This window comes from Protopterus annectens, chromosome 3.part1 (genome assembly GCF_019279795.1).
Source record: "Protopterus annectens isolate FY-2018-M chromosome 3.part1, PAN1.0, whole genome shotgun sequence".
Classification (NCBI taxonomy): Eukaryota; Metazoa; Chordata; order Ceratodontiformes; family Protopteridae; genus Protopterus; species Protopterus annectens.
In genome coordinates this window covers 379,968,816-379,991,460 of record NC_056732.1, presented here as the reverse complement: position 1 = coordinate 379,991,460, position 22,645 = coordinate 379,968,816, and the positions used below count along the sequence as shown (strand labels likewise).

Below are 22,645 nucleotides of genomic sequence, written 5' to 3'. Positions count from 1 at the left end.
GCCAGTACGGCACAGCCCTCCCTATATCTCATCCTAGATTACCTAGCTGACCTGCTACACAGTGGTTTCTCCTTTTACTCTATTAAAATTCATGCATCCACTATCTCTGCTCATTTCAACACTGAGCACCCACTTTTCTCACACCCTCTGATCAAACAGTTCCAAAGAGGTGCTAGCAACTTGAGGCCACCCAGAAGAGCACCTACCCCAGCTTGGGACCTAAACTCTGTGTTGGAAAAGCTCACCCTGCACCCTTTGAACCAGCATTCTTAGCAGAGTTAAACTTTCTCTCCTGGAAGACAACCTTGCTTCTGGCCATCACTTCAGCCAGAAGAGTATCCGAGCTACAAGCACCCATGGCTGTAGAGCCCTTCATCATCATCTACGCTGACAGGGTGTCCCTCAGGACTAACTCATCCTTCATGCCCAAAGTGATGTCCAGTGTGGCTCTCAACCAATCCATTCATTTACCCACCTTTTTCCCTAACCCACAAAACAAGGGGGAAAGAAGCCCGCACTGCTCTAGATGTGCTCAGATTCTATCTAGACAGGACTAAATCATTCAGAAAGACTGATCAATTGCTAGCCAGCTTTGCTGCAGGGGCAGAGGGTAAAGCCATATCCAAACAAACCATTTCCAAATGGATAGCACACTGCATACATTTCTGTTACAAGCAACATGGGAAACCTCGCCCTAAGGGGGTCAGGACTCACTCTACCAGAGCAACCTCCACCTCTGCAGCTTTCCTCAGAGGAGTTCCCACCAGGGATATCCTGGAGGCTGCCACATGGACATCTGTTCACACCTACAAGCATTACCACCTGCCTATCTTCAAATCCAGGGCAGGCTTTGCCACTGCAGTCTTGCAGGACATCCTAGCCAGCCCCTAGTCTCCTCGACTGCCCTCCACCCTTTTCTTCAGCTTTGGGAATCAACTCAAATGTCATGACTGCAACAGTGAAACATGAAGAACATAATACAGTTGTGTACACTTACCATAAATGTAGATGTTCAAGTGTATTCACTGTTGCAGTCCTGGTTTCCTTCCCTCCATCCCCCTTTTCTCTCTCTCTCTCTCTCTCTCTCTCTCCTTTCAAGGAACGTTTTTGTATTTACTTTCTACTGGTGGGGTTCTTCCACGATATCCTGGCTCCCACTTGGGGGCTACTGACAGGGTGAGAAAAACTGATGTAATGGCGTCTGCTACCTTACGTTATACTACTGACATCAGTCCTGAAGTGACGGCAACCGACGCAGAAATACTAAGCCTCTGGTATTCGGGCCGGCTGAGGGCTACCCTGACAGGAATAACTGAAATGTGATGACTGCAACAGTGAATACACTTGAACATCATCTACATTGGTAAGTGCACACAATTGTACTTTTTCTCTAAGAAATAATACCTCCTTTATGCCCAATGTGATGAGAGAATTGTGACTTAACCAGTGTGTAGTAATTGCCTACTTTCTTTCCCACTCCACATTCTTCTAGCGAGAGGATTTTACACACCTTGGATTTGCATAGACAGCTCAGGTTTTATTTGGATAAAACTAAGTCTATCAGAAAATCTGATTACTTTTTCACTTCTTATCCCAGGGCTGTGGGCAAGCCTGTTTCCAAGCAGACCATCTCCACTTGGATCTCTAAGGCTATTTCCTGTTATGTTTCATGGAAAAACACTAGCATCTCCAGTTAGGGCTCATTCAACAAGAGCTGTGTCTTCAGGTGCTTTTTTCAAAGGTCTGGATACTTCCTCTATTCTGGAAGCAGCTACTTGGTCGTCTGTCCATACTGTCACTAAACATTACAAGTTGGATGGTATTTCTAGATCTAGAGCTGGTTTTGCCAGGGCTATTCTTAAGGAGTTTGTAGAGAGTGCTACTGCCCCTCTTCCCACTCTTTCCTCTGCATGAGCTTTGGTATTCTCCCTCATGTTATAAATACTGCAACATATGAATAGAAGGACAGAATTGTTTGTTCTTCTTTCGGCTTTTCCCGGTTAGGGTTCGCCACAGTGGAACTCCAGTCTGCTAATGATTGGCAGTAGATTTGTTACAGGTGCCAAGGTGCCAGCTCGACGCCCATTCAATAATGTCTTTCGAATGCCACTCAACCGCAGGGAGGACATGCAGACTCCACACAGCCGAGAATCGAATGGGAGAACCTCTTGCTGTGAGGCAACAACACTACCGTTGCACCACCTCGGCTTAATAGAAGGACAGAGAATAGTTGTGTAAAATCTTACCATAACCATAGTTGTCTTCTCTTGTATATGTTGCAGCATTCTATCCCTCCATCCTTCCCCCTGATGCTTATTTGATTTCTGGATGTGTGTTTCTTAGTTTATCTGAGGCTGGTGTTCTTTCTGAGGCATTCAGTTCTGAGGATGGTACATGCTGTCTACTTTATACCAAACATCACTTTTTGGCCGAAATTGGACAGGGACGTATGTGCGACATCACACGTACCTCACACTAGCTTTAGACTTTTGTGTACTGAATGGATGTTCACGTTCAGGACACCCTGAAGAAGACCCCATGTTGTAAATACTGCAGCATACTGCAACATATAGAAGAGAGAAGGACATCTATAGTTATGGTAAGATTTTACATAACTATTCTATCTTCTTTAACCCAGACAGTACATGCTGTAATATTTATCATGAGGTAACCATCTTCTGCCTTTTAGGTGGAGGTATGAAAAAGTACTTCTTATCCTTTTAAAACCTGTGGCGTAACCAAAACTTGTTAACTTTAAAAAAAAAAAAGATGCTATCAGTACTGATGAAACAGATTTTGTAGAAAATAGGAATTAAACTGAAAATTTTCAGATGATTTGTGAATAAAAAGGGCATTGCTGAAAGGCAGAATACTTGAGAGAAATCATTTCTTCATGCTTAATCGTCATCTTGCAGCATTTGGAAGAACTAAGAGGGATCCACCTCCCTTACATCCGACTAATGCCTCCTGGTGCATCTGCAGTTAACTCCTACTGATGCCTCTAGGCGTCAAATATTCCTTGTTCATTTTTACATCAATATTTCCAAAAATCTGCTATGTAGAAGGTTTTAAAATATTTAATCTTAAAGCTTACACAATAGCAAACTGAACTGCATTAATATTTGACTTCTGTCTAGTGCAGGTAAATAGATATTACCTGTTGTTTTTATGATATTAATTTATATAGATATTTAGAAAAATGTGAAAATTGTATCTCAACAGCAAAGTAATACAGAAAGAAATCCTTAGTCTCATATGAAAGCTCTCAGCTAGATGACTAAAATGCTGCTGACAGTATGTGTGTATGTTGAGTGGTTGCTGAGATATTGTAAGTTGTTACAAAATATTATAAATGTAATAGTTACTGTGATTTATAAAATTCAGTTTAAGACCTAGAGCCTAAAGAATGCTACCACTATAAAAATAATTTGTGCTGAATAGTTTGCCATTTATACTTCTTTCATAATCCTTATGGTTCCGGAGATATAAACATTTGTTTGAAATGTGAGGACATAATTTGATTCTGTGAAAAGGCTTAGGCTCCGCTTATTGGAAGTTAAGCATGCAAGCTTCCTGACCTCCATTGGAGTGAGTGAGGGTGGCTCCTTAAATGGTAAGAGAAGATCAAAAACGAGTAATGGTGATCCTTCACATGCTGGTTTTTGGCTCAAGGCTTTCTGTAAGAAAATTCTTCTAGAGAAGAATGCATCTGTGTATACGAGTCCTTGAAAAAGTCTACCAAAATAGTGAAGCAATCAAAGCTGTATACATTTAGAGATAAACAGGGTTTGTAATACATCTCAAAACAATTGAAGGACAAAGGTGCCCATGTGGTGCAATAAACAAGATTACCTAGCCTTAAAGTAATCGGATATCCAGTGAGTATCTTCATAGATTGACGTGTTTTATATAGTGAACCTAAAATCTCTTCAGAGCATATACTATATTATGTTACTTGGCCATGAATTTACAAATCTTAAAAAAAAAAACAATTTTACAAACATTTGATTTCATTTCATGACAAAACTCTACAGTACACCTTTTGTTTGTTTGTAACTGTAGTGTTTGTACATGCTTGAGAATAAATGGTTAGGCACTCTGCAAAAGAAGTTGTAGTCAATATGTTTTATTGGTACTTCATAGTTGTATGTGTTTTGTACAGTATTTGACATGATTGCTTAATTTTCAGATTTTGTGACATCAGATTGGAAGAAGATAACTTTATACCAACAGAATACTTTTTGGAATCGTGTTATGCAATTGTTCCAGTATTAGGTAAGAACTTTTATGTGCCACTTGTTACAAGCATGTTATGGTATTTTTTAAGTTCTTATTAGATTTGAACTAAACATGTTTTAGTATTTTTGACTAAGCATGTTCATTGGTTTATTAAACAAGGTGTGAATCATTTCTATCAGTTTGTTCTGCATGCTTCGTCTTTGACTCTGAGCAAGTTATTGTACTGACCAAACTAAATTTTCAGCAAGTACCCCTTTCAGAACCTACCACTGTACAGCACCAAAAAGCCTAAATTGGTTATAATGGCCTTAACTAACATACACAGCTTCTTACCACCTATAAAATGTTATCCAGCATACATCTGCCTGTCCAGCAGTAAAAAACATTCTACACAACTATGCTCCCAGCCAGTCAATTGTGATCCAGTGGCCGAAAACTCCTGTATGTTTACAAACCTGTCAAATCTGCTGGGCATAGTCTGTACTCGTACAAGGTTGCTAAGGCCTGAAACTCCTTACCTGTATCCATCAGTTCAGTAACCTCCCTCCCACCTTTCAAAACTGCTCTGAAAGACTACCTAACTAAAATCTGGCTCTGCACTTGCTCAAAACCAGGGTAAACTATCTCTAAATGTAAGCAAGTACATTTTTCATTCCTTATACCTCCTTATTCTCCCTTCTTCACTTACTTCCTTAACTTCCATCAAATTCTCTTCCCTGACTTTCTCTAAATATACCATACACCTGTTTTTCACTCACTTTATATTGCAATTCCTAATTGTACTAACTTGCCTTTAATTTCTCTATGAACTGTTTATAATTTCTCTAAATATAAAATGACTGATATATCCTTCTATCGATGCTTAATCATTGATTTTATATAATGTCTAATTTGTTATAATTATTTAAACCGCATATGTTTGTTGTTTTATTTTTGAAGATTGTAAAATTGTTGTTAAAATGTTTGTAATAATTTGAAACTTTTCTCCCCAGGTCTCTGCTGAAAATGGGCTTCTACCCAGTCAGACTTTGCCAGTAATCAGATGTAGATAAATAAACAAGAGAGAGAGAGAGAGTAGAATGTATAAGTGTTGAATACTTGCATATTAGGAAAAATAGCATATCCGGTGGGGGAGTATCTGTTTCACACTTAAATAGAACAGAGATGTTAGAGATTTTTTAGTTTCATTTAGATCGCAAAGTTGTACCTCGTGAGAAGATGGTTAATTTATAATAAAGAATTTAAATAAAAAAAAAATCCAGTGGTGCATTTGGCATCTATGCACTTATTTTGGGTAAGAAGAAAGATTTTACATGAAAAGTATAAAATGTATTGGAAGGAAAGAAAGAAAGGACATGGTGAAAGAAAAGGAAAATGAAATGACCTCATGGAAGTTAAAATTAAGTGTTGTTTATGGGAAAAAAAGAATGCCATGATGTTGGGGGAAAGTTTGTGTACCCATGGAAAGTTGTTGTTGTTGTTGTTGTTGTTGTTTGTCTTTCGGCTTTTCCTGGTTAGGGGTCACCACAGCGGAACTCCGGTCCGATAATGATTGGCAATTGTTTTTTTTATGGTGTCGAGTTGCCAGCCCGATGCCCAACCTTCAATGAAGGCACGCCCATTCAAAGCATGTCATTTGAATGCCCACTCGACCGTGGGGAGGACATGCAGACTCAACACAGAAGGCACTCCCAACCCAAGCCGAGAATCGAACGGGAGAACCTCTTGCTATGAGGCAACAACGCTACCATTGCACCACTGTGGACGTTAATGTACCCATGGAAAGAATGAAAAAAAAATAGATGTCAAGAAAGGTTTTTTTTTTTTTTAATGAAGCAAAGGATTTGGGGGGGGGGGTTATTAGATAAGTTATCAGTAAAAGGGAATATGAGATACAAGGTAAAAGAGGAATTAAAATGTGTTCGTTACAATGAAGAAGAGATTGTAAAAAGAATAAAAAAATGTTGGGAAAAGTTTAACAATATTGATGGGATGGATTTATTTATTATTTATTTACTGCATTTGATAACCGGGAAAGTGCACTGGGCCTGAAATGGGCCCATTTTCAGTGGTGGCCCGGGGAGAAAAGCTCCACAAAGATACATACAAAGAGAATATAATCACACAGAAAAAAAATCACAGTGCAATTACATTGCCTGAATCTGATAATAGAAGTCAAGGTGCAAGAAAAAAATACAATCATTGACGTATAGTAATATGACATATATTTCATTGAACGTGTTTGAATGATATTTACAATGGTGCATAGAATGCATTCAAGTTCACATGAAAGTAATATATCTGGAAGTGCATAGCTGAGAGGAGATTAAATACAGAGTGAATATACGAACTATGAGCGCAGAGGATGGATAGGACTGGTGAAAGTGACAGGGAGGCATTAAGTAGGCAGAATGAAGGAAATGAGATAGGGGTATAGCACTAGGAGGAGAAATCAGGAATTGGGGTTGTGTGTTTGGGAGCAGGAGCATAGCCATTTAGAGGAGAGATGCAGTTTGAGGGACTTTTTAAAAGAGGTCAGGTTGCTGATTGCTCTGAGTGATGGGGGGAGATTATTCCATGCCTTAGAGACATAGTAGGAGTACAACCTTTGGCCAGCTGAAAGCTTGGGTTTCTCTACTGATGGCAACATTTTGTTTTCGGACCTATGGAGCCAGTTCGGATGGTACATGGTCAGTATGCAAGGGAGGGCAGGGCAGGTTTCTGGGTGGTAGATGAGTTTGTGAGCTGTAGTTAATTGTAAGAATGTGAGATAGTGTTGGGATTCTAGCCAATTTAGTTGATGCAGAGAGGAACAGTGATGAGTAGAATGTTTAGCATTTGTGGCAGATTTGGCAACTTTTTTATAGCAAGTGTCTAATTTTGTCTGCAAGGAGGACTGTAGATTTGTGAGGATAGGAGTGCCCAATAGAAGTTTTGGAAGCAGGACGGATGAGGCCAGAGCCTTTTTTGCGGTGAGATTGAGAAAACAGTTGTGCCTATACAGGGCATCTAGTTTCTGATAGTTTTTTTTTTTGATGTTACTGTAGATGTGAAGGTTGATTGTTAGTTTGCTATCAGTGATGACTCCTAGTAATTTGGTGCTGGGGATGACTTCAATAATGTTATTTTGGGAGCGAATAGTGACTTGCCAAAAGAGTTGGATTTTGTGCTAGTAAATATTAAAATTTTATTTTATTGAGGTTGAAAGCAAGATGGTTCTGGGACATCCAGGTTTCAGTGGAAGTAAATGCTTCTTGGGTGAGACGCTGTACAGTGGAGGCAGATTTAGCAGAGCAGATAGTCATCTGCATTTTGGATGACAGTGAGTTTTACTAGGAGTTATTTGTATTGGGTTAATATTATACTTTAGTCTTTACAAGGGGGTTTATGCAGTACGTGTTGGCTTTTCATAGATTTCTGCTGCCATCTAGTGGTTTCTAAAAGATATGACACCTTATTTAACTAAAAGTTGAGATATAAAACTGGGAGACTAAGCAGAGAATAGCGACGACCTTGGGGGTCCGCAAGCGTGCAAGCCATCAATTATATACCACAGCTACATTAGGAATAACAGCATATAGCTGTAGGTTGGCACCTACAGCCATCAATTATATACCGCAGCTACATTAGGAATAACAGCATATAGCTGTAGGCTGGCACCTACAGCCATCAATTATATACCGCAGCTACATTAGGAATAACAGCATATAGCTGTAGGCTGGCACCTACACTGTGAGGAAGGTTGGAAGGCTCTTGATTGAATTCCAGCCTTGGATTTTACTGCAGAGCATAGAGCCCAAACGGAATTGTAGGATGGAGTAGTGATAGGAGGGCAGACTGGGTTGGATGGAGGTCCTTCAAGACTGTGGTGAAGGTTGGAAGGCTCTTGATCGAAGTCCAGCCATGGATTTGCAGCTAATACTGCAGAGGATAGAGCCCAAGCAGAATTGTAGGATGTACTAGTAGTGATAGGAGGGCAGACTGGGTTGGATGGAGGTCCAAGTGGCAGGCACACTATGAGGAGGTCTGAGGGGAAGTCTTGGGCAACAAAAAGAGATTTTAAAATCATCGTATCATATTAAATGTTTTAATATGATATATGAGAAGTGTGATAGTGTAAAAAAGTTGTATTTATAAAAGGGAAAGTGTTTTTCTGGCAATATCAGTGATGTGGAAAAGATGAGAGGATTTTTTACATAAGAAAAAAAGAAGATAATTTTCTGGTTGCAGAAAAAAGGGTGTGGGACAGAGGATAAATGTAAGAAAAGGGAATGAAAGAAATAGAATTTAGTTACTTTCTTTTATGTTGATAACTTGTAAGTAATTTTAAATTTGAATGCAAAAAGTTGTGTCCGTTTGTTTTATTATTGTAGCATAAAATAAATGAAAATGGTAATAATGCAACCTGTAGCCTTCGATAAGTGCCTTCGGATCTTTTACATCCACCTGAGCTATAACCAGTTCAGGCAGATGAGGCCCTGGCTGTTTCACTTCTCCTACATTTCCCTTGTACAAGAGTTGCTTTCCTAGCATATTAAAAGGTTTTTCAAAGAGGTCAATTAGTGGAGTTTCTGGACACACCTGCAACCAGTTTTGCCATGTTGTATTTCCCTTGTCTGCTAGGAGGCCTGGATAGGGAGTTCTGTCCCCCCTGCTATACAAAAACATGACATATGCAGCCTTCATTGACTAAAAAAAGAAAGGGACTTCCTATGCAGTCTTCAGACACCAACAAGAAAGGGGGCTTCACTTGTCATGTTTCTGTTCAGCTATAAAAATGGAGACTGTACACCGCAATAGGGTAAACTATTCCATTCAGAAATTAAAATCTCACATACTTTTATTTCACTCTATTTTCCCATTGCTTAAGGGGGATCTCTTCTCCGGACCTCTGGTTTACTTTACACATCAGGCAGAAGAGCTAGAACAGAAAGTTATTTTACTTCTATTTCACGTCTACGTATGAACCAGTAATTTTTAGTTCAGCACCATCTCTGTTGTACTTTCCTTTGCCTCAGGTTTATTCACAGAGTGCATTGTAGTCAGAGCCACATGTTTCTATGGTCATTGCTTAATAGTCTTTCTGCACTGTTAATGATGCCGTCCTGTCAAAGGCAGAATCATCACTCTGATCATGAGATCACATTAAATCTTTTATTTGCTGTGTTGTCAGTACACTTGAGAGAACAGGAATTTTCTCTTCAAACTAAAGGAGGCCAGTTTTGGAATCGTGGTATCCAGCCTCATTACTTAACTAAATGATGTCTGCTCATTTTTCTTCGACTTTTGGGATACACTTTATCAGTCTTGCCCTTGATCTCCAGTGCTAGAATAATGACAAGTCATTCAGATGACCAGGGTTCAGACCATGTGTGCATTATCACCCACTTGTCTTGGATATGCTAGATGACAGTGACCTAATGGACTAGGTTGATCACATCTTCTAGGGCTTGCTTTTCCAACCCTGTTCAACAGTGGCCTCTCTCATTACAGATGCCTCACTAATGAGATGTCGAGTGCATGTCAATATCCACATGGTCCAAGGCATCTGGCCCTTATTGAAATCAGATCTGCATGTCAGTTTCAGGTATGAATGGTGATTCCTGGTATCCACAGTTTTACAAGGTTCCTTTTCAGACTTCTGGTTCCAATTCAGCACGAGAACATGCTCATAGTATGAAATGTCAGCAAGCAAGGAAGAATGAAGTAGAACTTGTCCTTTGCAGAGATTTGATGAGACTGACATATGTCCCAGAAGGAGACAAGTAATTCTAGCCTTAGTCCACATTCTTAGCATGATTAACAATATAGCTGTTGATTGTATTCATGGCAGAATATAACCCATATAGCTAATGTGACCACAACAATGATTTATTAGAACCTCTACCTTTATGGTAAGTTTACGAGTACAACTGTACTTTTCTGCCGTGTCTAGTTTGATTCCACTTAACTAACTTATCTTGCCTGTCCTATATCCAGACCTCCCTTGTCAATCGGATAGTGGAAAAGCTGTCAAAGATTCATTGTAGTGGTGCTAGGGAATCCCTGGGAGAGACTTTCTGTGGCTTCCTCAGCAGACTTGTGCATACTGTGGTGTAACATCAGCTGTGCATATGCTATGATTGAGGCAGAAAGCTTCAACTATGCACGTGTGCTAGATTGATTTGCACAGGCCTTCCATTTCTAAGGATGAGCTGAGACTGCTTGTTTTAGATGATCTTAAGATGCAGATTTCCAAGCAACTAGTTAAAAGACCTCCAAAAGGGAAAAGAGTTCAGACCAGTGTGATGGTCTCTGCAGCTCTTTAGTTTGCTCAACATCCTATAGGATTACTAGGTAACCTGAAATAGTTAAGCTCTGTTAGCTTGATGAGGGGGTGTAAACCTAGGATAATGTTATCTTCCCCGCTTCATTCAAGAACCTGTCAAGCATAAGCTGGAGAATTGCTACAGGCAAACATTTGGAGTACAGGGCAAAAAGCCTGACCCTCCTGTGGGCAAGTATGGTGTTTTCCTAGCCTCTCTCCGAAGTCTGTGCTGGTTGTGAAGTTGCCCTCAGTGAAAGCTTGAACTCCAGACGATTCTCCACTTTATTAGAAGATGAGAGGACTGAAAAGGTTCACTACAGTTCCCATCATTGACTGTGCATCTCAAGGTTCTTGATTCTTCTGCCTTGTCTTCAGCTGGAGTCTAGTTGGCCAGCCTCATCCTGAAGATCTGCCCTTGATTTCTGGTCACAGATTAGTGGTACTTTGGAACCAAGTACACCTCATCCCTAGACAACTTCATCCTTTACCAACTATTCTATAAACCACACTTACACTCAAACTTCATTTGTGTACCAGCACTGTTAACCAGTTATTACTTTCGTCCAACATCCTTTCTTAAATGTAATTGTTTTCTGTAGTTTTAAATGAAAGACCGTCTTACTATTATCTTTTTCATTTCAGGATCTTAACATTTGTATTTTAGTTGTCATGCACATTGTATGCATGCTAATCTCCTTTCAGTCTTTATTTGTATCTATATTACAAGTGTGTACTATACTCCTGATTGTAGCTTACTGTTTCTTGGAGCTTTTGTCCCTGGAACCTTTAAAAGGGGCTTTGCTGAGTCGGACTTTCCCAGTAAATAAATACAAACAGAAAAAAATTAAAAAAAAAAGAAGTAAATAAGTTCTCTCTTTACTTGGCTGCTCAATGCCTGGTCAGGCAAATGGGTACTGGTTGAAGGTTTATGGAGTCCTTCCACTTCAGAGTTGGCCTAAACCTCAAACAGATGCTGCATATCTGGATGCAGCTTGAGTAGTGGGTATGGGATTGCATTCTTAGGAAACTTAGTGCAAGATATTTTCCCAGCATAAGCCACCCTCCAGTGGTATGGGAGCACTAGAAGTCACATGATGCCATACAAAAACATATGCCTACAAGTAGTGGAGGGGGAGGGCATGGCATTCACTCTTACTCTGGGTCCTGGACTAAGTCTTACGGTCCCAAAGACACTTTCTCTGAGAGGGAAAATAATGAAAAGTTCACCCCTTCTCTTTACTAAATACCCCCTTCTTTTGAGAGGCCTTCAGGCTTATGAGGTGCAGCCTGGACTGGCCTCAAGCCCACATTTCTCTCCCCCAAAGAAAAGCATGGGATAGTTTCTAGAAAAATGCCTGAGGAGTTCTGGAATATTCCTTTGCATGGAGGAATTGATTATGGATATTGGTAATGCATCTCTGAGGCACCCTGACTGTGCAACTTTGAGCATATAAGAAAGTAGGTGTTCTTTAAAAGTCCCTACCTTGGGACTTCCACCTGTATATAATGTAATTTTTTTTAATTATGTGCTTGTTACTTTATTATGCCTATATGTGATAATTGTACTTAACTATTTAGTCTCAGCACAGTATACACCCTCTTGTAAGTTAATTTGCTTTAAGACATTTGATATGTTGTAGCTTGCTTTTTTCTGTTAAATTTGAAATTTATTTTGCGTAATTTTACCATTCTATTACTATTGTTGTACGTGTTACTTGTATTGACTTGGCACTTTTCTCCTCGGGCCTCCACTGAAAAAGGGCTTCTGCCCAGTCAGACTAACCTAGTTAACAAATGTCAAATAAATAAAAAAAAAGTAAAGAAAAAAAAACTCACTTGTGTGGATAGAGTAAATATGCATCTTAATGCTGACTTCTGCATGATTCTGTCATTTGCTACCTTGTTGCCTGAGCAAGAATCCAGAACATGGAGAATATAGTTCGGTCGTATGTTGGAGCTAGGGCCTAGAATTGTTCTCACTTAATGTTCTAGCACCACCTAATGAAAAAGGCCCAAAATAAAGTGGAGGACATTCCAGAGTATGAGCTTAAGGAGAATATTCTTGAGACTTCATCCTTGGCTTTTGCAATCAGAAGCCTGGTTCCCACCATAGCTGTGATTGTGTTGTCAGTCTGTCTAGGCACAGGCTAAGGATTGTGCTGTACAAGAGGGCATACCTGAGATTGTCCTCTTTAAAAGGGAGTTCATCTAGGGATGGGGTGCCCTTGGTCCCAAAGTACCCACTGATCTATATACTGGATGTCAATTTCTTAGGAAATTCTGTTCAGCTAGCAGGCCTAGAAACTAATATTTGACATCTTAAGGAAGAAAGAGGCCCTCTTTCCTATCTCCTACTTCCTGTTTTTTCTGACCCCAAACATGGAAGAGACTTCCTTGCCCAAGGAAACTACTCCTAGGTTCATAGGTTCATACTAGGCTATCTGCCCTAGGGCATTTATAAGCCTAGCCAGAGTGTGTGTGGCTTTCACCACCCCTTAGGATGAGAATACTATACCCATTAGTTTGCTGTGCCTCTGTCCAGCAGTGACACAGAGATGATTCCTGGGGTAAACCTACGATCTCCCATCCACTCGTCAAGATTTTTCTTGAACAGAGTCAGAGAGGGGCTCTGCCTCACATGAACTTGGATTCTGTTCCATAGTTTAGGGAGTCTCTGGGTGATGAATCTGTCCCTCCAGCACGTCCTATTTATATCCGTGTTGAAGTTTAAGTCTCTTGCTCTCGTGGCTCTGGTGGATTTGGATTTTTTGAGGTGGACCATGTCCATTAATTCCGGGTTGGACATGGCCTTGTATGTCAGGCACAGATCACCTCTGAGCAGACGGTATGCGACTGAATAGAGCTGGAATTTCTTCAGTCGAGCAGCGTATGACATATGTTTGAGCCCCTTTATCCTTTTGGTGGAGAACTTTTGGGGTCTTTCCAACTGCTGCAGGTGTCGGGTAAGGTACATTCCGAATGGGGCGTTGTACTCAATCATTGGTCTGATAAGTGAAGAGTACAGGGGTACAATGACCTCTCCTGATCTGGATGTGAATCCCTTCATGATCAGGTGGGCAATATAGAAGGTCTTCCTAACCACTTTGGCAATGTGAGTGTCAAAAGAGAGGTTACTGTCAACTTGGGTCCCCAGGTCCCTGATAGCTTCTTCCGTGTTTAATGGATTACCACCTATGTAGTAATTAGGGGTTACCTTGTTTTTCCCAAAGGGTATGACTATACATTTTTTGGCATTTAGCTTAAGGCCATGGCTCTGGCACCAGTTATCCATTTCTATGAGACCTCTCTGGAGGATGTCTATGTCTGATGGAGTGTCAATTATGGTGCCCAGTTTGCAGTCATCTGCAAATTTTGTCAGCCACAATCTCCCTATGTTTGCCTGCACTTCAGAAAAATAAATGCCAAATAAGAGGGGGCCCAGGACTGAGCCCTGTGGGACACCGCTCATGACCGGCTTAGAGTCTGACATGGCACCAGCAACTCTAACCCTGTGGGTTCTGTCCTTGAGCCAGTTTGCAATCCATCTTGTGACATATGGGTTTACATCGAAGCTGGTGAGCTTTTCTATGATGCCCGAGTGGGGTATTGTGTCGAACGCTTTTGCTAGGTCAAGGTAGGCTGTGTGAACTGCCTTAGCCTCATCAATGGCCTTAGTGACTTTTTCGAAAAAGTCGACCAAGTTCAAGAGGCAGAATCTGCCCTTGACAAAGCCAAATTGGGTAGGATCCAGTGTCTGTAGGTCCCCAATGTCTTTATTTATGAGTTCCATTATGATCCTCTCCATAACTTTGCAGACAAGGCTCGTCAAGCTTATGGGGCAGTAATTTCCAGGGTTTGTAGAAGCACCGCCTTTGAAGTGATGCGCCGTCTTGCCAGTTTTCTGTGGCAGCCAAGTTAGCAGATGATTACCCCTCTTGCCACTTTGTGAAAGTTTTGATTTCAGTCTGGGACTACTCATAAAAGTAATCTCATATTCTCACAGTTTATCCTGGCTTGGGGAATCATCACCAAGGATCAATAAGATCCAGATGTGGACAGTCTTTGCCATGTTCAGGAGCCACTGGTTCATAGGTTCATACTAGGCTATCTGCCCTAGGGCATTTATAAGCCTAGCCAGAGTGTGTGGCTTTCACCACCCCTTAGGATGAGAATACTATACCCATTAGGTTGCTGTGCCTCTGAACAGCAGTGACACAGAGATGATTCCCGGGGTAAACCTATGATCTCCCATCCACTCGTCAAGATTTCTCTTGAACAGAGTCAGTGAGGGGCTCTGCCTCACATGGACTGGGATTCTGTTCCATAGTGTAGGGAGTCTCTGGGTGATGAATCTGTCCCTCCAGCACGTCATATTTATATCCGTGTTGAGGTTTAAGTCTCTTGCTCTCGTGGCTCTGGTGGATTTGGATTTTTTGAGGTGGAGCATGTCCATTAATTCCGGGTTGGACATGGCCTTGTATGTCAGGCACAGATCACCTCTGAGCAGACGGTATCGACTGAATAGAGCTGGAGTTTCTTCAGTCGGGCAGCGTATGACATATGTTTGAGCCCCTTTATCCTTTTGGTGAGGAACTTTTGGGGTCTTTCCAACTGCTGCAGGTGTCGGGTAAGGTACATTCGAATGGGCGTTGTACTCAATCATTGGTCTGATAAGTGAAGAGTACAGGGGTACAATGACCTCTCCTGATCTGGATGTGAATCCCTTCATGATCAGGTGGGCAATGTAGAAGGTCTTCCTAACCACTTTGGCAATGTGAGTGTCAAAAGAGGTTACTGTCAACTTGGGTCCCCAGGTCCCTGATAACTTCTTCCGTGTTTAATGGATTACCACCTATGTGGTAATTAGGGGTTACCTTGTTTTCCCAGAGGGTATGACTATACATTTTTGGCATTTAGCTTAAGGCCATGGCTCTGGCACCAGTTATCCATTTCTATGAGACCTCTCTGGAGGATGTCTGTGTCTGATGAGTGTCAATTATGGTGCCCAGTTTGCAGTCATCTGCAAATTTTGTCAGCCACAATCCCCCTATGTTTGCCTGCACTTCAGAAAAATAAATGCCGAACAAGAGGGGGCCCAGGACTGAGCCCTGTGGGACACAGCTCGTGACCGGCTTAGAGTCTGACATGGCACCAGCAACTCTAACCCTGTGGGTTCTGTCCTTGAGCCAGTTTGCAACCCATCTTGTGACATATGGGATGTTAAGTTGTCAATCTCGCCTTCATTCTTGCTTGATGGGTTCGGAGCCGATCCTCGGCTCCGACTCGGCACTTGCTTTAGCTCGAGAACTCCTTTTACCAGCTCGAGGCAGCCCCATATCCCATGATGCAAGGCGGTAAGTACTCAGATCTCGTTTGCCGCTTAGGAGGTCTTCTTTTTACCAGCTCCTGGTAAGTTGTTCACATTTGTGATTTTTCAAGCCCCTTTTAGTCTAAAACTAATTTATTGATAGTTTAAATTTATTTTTCTGCCCTTTCTGACAGAAATTCCCTGTCTCTTTTAATTTTTTGTTAGTCAATTTTCCCTATCCCATCCCCCCCCTGTTAGGGTGTGTGTGTTGGTTTTTTATAGAATACCTCTTGGTATTTTGTTTAATTTAATTTTGACTGGTGTGTCTGTGTGTTGTGTTTTTGCACCATGTCTAAGGAGAGGGTCTCGGTTTTAAGAAGTGTGACTCGTGCTGTCAGAAGATGTCTCTGACAGGCGGTCACACTTCTTACCTATGTCTGGGCCCTCTTCACCTGCAGGACTCCTGTGCTATTTGTCACTCCTTCAGCCAGAGAGTCCTGCAGGAGGCGTAATAAGTTGATTCTTAGGGGCCTTCTTAAGCCGGAGGGCTCTCCGGCTAAGTCGGCTCCACCAAAATCAACAAAACCTGCCAAGGCCCAGGCTTCTGTATCTAAGCCTGCGGCCTCGGCTCCGACTCGTACTGAGTCGAGATCGGCTCCGGCTGGAGCCGATTGTGGTTTGACAAAGCCTTCGGGACGGATGGCTATCGGTGCGGAATCTATTGTCCGCCGATGTCGGCTCCGATCGGTTCCGACACCCATGTGGCACAGGCATCGGTGTCGGCTCCGACCGGCTCCGACACCGTTACTTTGGTGGCTGTATCGGCTCCGGCTGGAGCCGATACATCGAGGCGTTCTGTCGGCTCCGAAGTCGGCGCCGACAGGATCTGTAATGTCGGCTCCGATGGCTCATTCAGGAAGAGGTCGAGGTCTCCTTCCTTGGAGCCGATACTTTCGGCTCGGCTTCACCTCTTCTATCGGGCGAGCCATCGGAGCCGATCTTCAAGGTCTTCCAGGTTGTCAGATCATGACCTAGAGAGTGGTCAGTAGATTACTCAAGTCACAGGTACTGGCCCAAATGTTACACAGTCCGTCTCAGCAGGCGACTGTTGGTCCACACCCGTTACAGTTCCTCCTTCAACTCTACCCCAGAGCTTGGAGTTGGAGTCTTCGGGCATGGTTACTGCTACGGCTGGAGGGCGGATACCCCTTCTGTTCCTTCAGCCTCTACTCTTATCTCCTCTTCCTTAGAGGGATTGGTGGTCGGGCTTCCATGGTCTCCTCCGAGGGGTGAGTGGCATCGGACCCTTGTCCGAGCCGCTCTTCCCCTTGGAGCCTCGGCCTGGTGAGCTCGGCTCCGACATCTGCCTCGGAGACTTCCCTTCGGTGGTCCCTGGGTTCCTAGCTCTTGGGCGGGTTCTCTCAGACCTGCCTGGGAGGGAGCATTCGAGGTGATGAAGAGTGTACTGGCCACTGGTATCAGTCAGCAGTCTGTTCCGTAGCTCCTCCCTCTATAGTACCTGTTGACATCTCTGCCACTTCTCTTGCTACAGGACCCAGAGATCCTCCGCCTCAGGTTTCCCCATTGGGAATTTCCCCTCTTCCGAGGATTCTCCTGATGTTTGGAGATCCTCCTAGGAAGAGGACTTGTAGAGGAAGCATGTAGACTCCCCGAGTCTGTCACTTGGATACTGACTTTGATGAGTCAGAGGGATCCCTAGATCCCCTCTGAGGATGTCTCCTTCTCAGACATCCTAGAACTTCTGAAACAGAGGAAACTGGCCCACCAACAATCCCTCTTAGGATGAGTCAGTATACCTAGATGCGTTTGGATCTCGGCCCTCCACCTCCTGGGTGTCTCCGCCTTTCGACCCCTTATGCAGGTTATTGCACGAAGGCGTGGGCAGCTCCTGACTCTGTAGAGCCAGTCCCTAGGAGGCCTTCTAAATTTATCACTGCCCTAGTGACAAACAATTCCTTACCAAGGGTGTCCCGCTGATGCCATGGTGGTGGCTGCGGCCACCAAAAGGAACTTGCAGATCCTTCCGTGCCCGTCCATCCTCCTAATAAGGACTCTAGGACCATGGATAGGTGCAGTGGCGGATGTTTTCCTCAGCGACCTTTGCTATGCGTTAAGCTGAATTACCTATGTCACTTCACCAGACTCCAAAGATATATCCTCAAGGAGCTGGGAGAAGTAGTTCAGGATCCTACAGCTGCAGGGGCTCAAGATAAGATTGCTTAGCAGCTAGGAACCCTCAATTCCATTGCTAACTCCTCCATGCGGCTAATATCTTATGCTGCGGATGGGCAGTAGAAACATGAGCACAGGTGTGGCTCTTAGGCGCCAAGCCTGGATGCGGCTATGTGATTTTCTTGGATCCCTTTAAGGCGTCCTTCACAAATTCTCCCTTTGATGGGTCAGCTTTGTTTGGCCCTCAGGTGAAGAAACCTTGACCAGGTGTGAGCAGGACGGCAAGACTCTTTCTGCTGTTGGAGTCCGTTTTCCACCTTCTAGGCCTTATCCCAAAGGACAGAAGGGTGGGAAGATGTGGTTCCGTAAATCCCAAGGAGTCGGCAGTTCACGTGGTCAGTTTACCCCTAGAGGCAGAGGGGTAACAACAACAGGCGCCGCTCTAGAGGCAGAGGGGTCCGAAGAACCAGGAAACAGGGAGCCTCTCTCTGATAAGCCCTTTCAGCATCCCTGAGGTGTTGCCCGGCTGTCCCTCCTTGGAGGCAGTCGGGAAGATTATCACTGTACCCAGAAGCCTGGCATTCCCTCACTCAAGACAGATGGGTACAGTCGATCATATCCAAGGGTTACATAATTCCTTTCGAGGAAAGTCCCTTCCCCTCAAGTTCCCTTCCAGATGTACCACCGGTCTAAGGGACATTGCAGAGTTAGAAATCGCAAAACTACTGCAAAAGAGCCATTCAGCCAGTTACAATAGACCATTCAGAGCCGGAATCTACTCAAGGTTCTTTTGGTCCCCAAAAGGCGGAGACTGGAGACCAATATTGGATCTCAGCAGACTCAACAAGTCTGTCAGGAAGACAAGATTCGAATGGTCACTCTTCAGTCAATTCTGCCCTTCTTACAGAAGGACAACTGGATGTGCTCAATAGATCTTCAGGGCAGCGTACTATCACATCAAAATTCACAGGCGCTCAGGAGATTTCTCCGCTTCGGCTGGGGTCCAGTCACTTCCAGTTCAGAGCCCTGCCCTTTGGTCTCACTACAGCCCCAGAGTGTTCACCAAATGCATGGCAGTGGTCACGGCTCACCTGAGGCGTCAAGGATTCCAGGTGTTTCCGTATCTCGACGACTGGCTCCTGTCAGCCACCACCAGGCATCAGCTTATACAAGCCAGGGATTACACAATAGACCTTTGTTCTCATTTAGGCATCTCAATCAACTTGAAAAGTCATCCTTATCGCCCTGCCAGTCTATTATCTTCATAGGCGCAAACTTAGATACTGTTAGGATGTCAGCTACCCTTACAGAACAAAGAGTTTCAGACATTCAGACTCATGTCAGGATCATTCTGGCCAGCAAGAAAGTACAGGCCAGAATGGTTCTAAAGGTATTAGGTCTCATGGCTGCGGCCATTACTCTTCTTCCCTGGCTCGATTCTACATGCCTCCTTCAGTGGATGCTGTTCACACAGTGGTCATACCAGCAACTCCCAATGCGTCACCAGATTCTGGTGACACAAACATCTAAGAACATCTTGCTTGGTGGATCACATCGTCTCAGGTTCACCAAGGCAGGTGCTTTGTACCTCCGTCCCGATAGCCACTGTCTCCACGGATGCCTCCCTGATCGGGTGGGGGTCATTATCAGGGCAGGATGGTTCATGGGGCGTGGCAACCGTTCGAGTACCATCTGCACATAAATGTCCTGGAGATGAGAGCAGTGCTTTTAACGTTGCAAGCCCTCAACGACTTTCTTCCCGTAGGGACAATTGCAGTCCACACAGACAACATGTCTGTAGTTTGGTATATCAACAAACAGGGCGGAACCAAGTCCTACCCCTTGTGTCGAAGCGCTCAGACTTTGGCAATGGGCGATCTCCTCTCATCGGTTTCTGGTAGCAACGCATATCCCTGGGAAAACCAACATCATAGCGGACAGATTGAGCAGAGCTATTCTCATGCCTCACGAGTGGTCTCTCAAGCAATCTATAGCGGAAGAGATTTTTCTGGAATGGGGTCGTCCATGTTGCGATCTTTTTGCTACTCCCCAAAACAGCAAATGTCCAGACTTCTTCAGCCTCTTCCCTCTATCAGGCCATCCCCCCAGAGGCGCTCTGACCCAGGATTGGCCCCAGGGACTTCTTTATGCCTTCCCTCCATTTCCTCTGATCCCTCAGGTGATCCAGAAAGCTACCGTTTTGAGAGCCAAATTGATTCTCATTGCCCCTTACTGGCCTCGGCAAGTTTGGTTCCCGTTCCTCCATCATCACCTTTTGGTGCAGCCGTGGCATCTGGACCCAGTGCCAGATCTACTGATTCACCTATCCGGTCAGCTGCACCGGTCAATCCCTTCTCTCAACCTCACAGCATGGTTGCTCCACTTCCTTCCTTAGCCAGGCTTTCTTTGATCTCTAACCCAGTTAGAGACATCATAGTAGCTTCACTAAAATCCTCTACCAGGAGGATTTACACAAGCAAATGGAAACGTTTCTCTTATTGGGCTAAGGCCCAAAATATTGATCCTTTTACTGCCCCTGTTCAGGCAGTTCTGGACTTCTTAGCAGAGATTTTTCATGCAGGCTCCTCTTCTTCCACAGTCAGAGTTCAATTGGCTGCTATTTCTAATTTTCATGTCGGGATAGCAGATCATAATATTATGCCCCATAGGCTCTGCAGGGCTTTCTTGAAAGGAATTTTCCTACTAAAGCCTCCAATCAGGAATCCTCCTCCTCAGTGGGATCTAAATTTAGTGCTGACATCCTTGATTCTTCCCCCCTTCGAGCCAGCTGTTTCTTGTTCCCTGAAATATCTTTCTTGGAAAACTTTATTCCTAGTGGCTATTACATCTGCCAGGAGGGTGTCTGAACTTCATGCTCTTTCGGTTCGACCCCCCTATTTGATTTTTCACAAAGACAGAGTATCTTTGAGAACTAATAAGAAGTTATGTACCTACCATAACGTTCCATGTTAGTTGTCTTCTCTCGCCTTCTTTCTTGCTTGATGGGTTCGGAGCCGATCCTCGGCTCCGACTCGGCACTTGCTTTAGCTCGAGAACTCCTTTTACCAGCTCGAGGCAGCCCCATATCCCATGATGCAAGGCAGTAAGTACCCAGATCTCGTTTGTTGACAAAGGGCAATAACACCAAGCAAAAAATACTTCCCAAAGGAAGAAGAAACTTACAGATGGAAAAAGGACCAGGTCTGAATGGTCCTTAGTATAATAGTTTCTTATACAAGGTCTGTCCAGGCCAGGGGAAGGAGGGAGGGTCAAGAAAGAAGGCGAGAAGACAACTAACATGGAACGTTATGGTAGGTACATAACTTCTTAATGTTAAGTTGTCAATCTCGCCTTCATTCTTGCTTGATGGGACCGTCCTAGCACCTCTATCCTGGGTGGCTCAATGGAACAAACTCTTGAGGACTGTAGAGCCAAAACTGGCTCTGTCCCTGGAGGCCAAATCCAATTTGTAATGGGAAACAAAAGTGTGAGGAGTGGCCCAAGTGGCCGCCGCACAAATAGTGTCCAAAGGAAGTCTAGCTTGAAAGGCTGTAGAAGTAGCTAAACTCCTAGTTGAATGTGCTTTAGGTTTTGAGCACAGCTGTTTTCCCTGAGTGTATAAATTTCAGTGATGACCGAAGAAAGCCATCTGGATAAAGTCACTTTAGAAACAGGAAGGCCTTTTTTATTATCCGCATAGGAAACAAAAAGTTGATCAGATTTTCTAATTTTTTTTGTTCTATCCAAATAATATCTAAGTTGACGGTGGACGTCAAGATAATGTAGCTTTTGTTCAGCTCTATCTGAATAGTTAGGAAAAATACAGGAGATCAATGGATTGATTCAGATTGTTCTTTGAAGCGACTTTAGGTAAAAGGATGGATTAGTTCTCAAAGATACTCTGTCTTTGTGAAAAATCAAATAGGGGTCGAACCGAAAGAGCATGAAGTTCAGACACCCTCCTGGCAGATGTAATAGCCACTAGGAATAAAGTTTTCCAAGAAAGATATTTCAGGGAACAAGAAACAGCTGGCTCGAAGGGGAAGAATCAAGGATGTCAGCACTAAATTTAGATCCCACTGAGGAGGAGGATTCCTGATTGGAGGCTTTAGTAGGAAAATTCCTTTCAAGAAGGCCCTGCAGAGCCTATGGGACATAATATTATGATCTGCTATCCCGACATGAAAATTAGAAATAGCAGCCAATTGAACTCTGACTGTGGAAGAAGAGGAGCCTGCATGAAAAATCTCTGCTAAGAAGTCCAAAACTGCCTGAACAGGGGCAGTAAAAGGATCAATATTTTGGGCCTTAGCCCAATAAGAGAAACGTTTCCATTTGCTTGTGTAAATCCTCCTGGTAGAGGATTTTAGTGAAGCTACTATGATGTCTCTAACTGGGTTAGAGATCAAAGGAAGCCTGGCTAAGGAAGGAAGTGGAGCAACCATGCTGTGAGGTTGAGAGAAGGGATTGACCGGTGCAGCTGACCGGATTGGTGAATCAGTAGATCTGGCACTGGGTCCAGATGCCACGGCTGCACCAAAAGGTGATGATGGAGGAACAGGAACCAAACTTGTCGAGGCCAGTAAGGGGCAATGAGA

At 43.5% G+C, this 22,645-nt stretch overlaps 1 protein-coding gene across 2 annotated transcripts in view; it reads left to right on the top strand.

Moving 5' to 3' along the window:
* Positions 1–22,645, top strand: part of PLEKHA8 (pleckstrin homology domain containing A8) — a 384,133-nt gene that overhangs the window by 260,354 nt on the left and 101,134 nt on the right. For both annotated transcript variants that reach the window (XM_044066845.1, XM_044066846.1), the window contains exon 9: positions 4,190–4,275. In XM_044066845.1, coding sequence (XP_043922780.1) covers positions 4,190–4,275 — 86 coding nt within the window. The remainder of the gene's footprint in view (positions 1–4,189; positions 4,276–22,645) is intronic.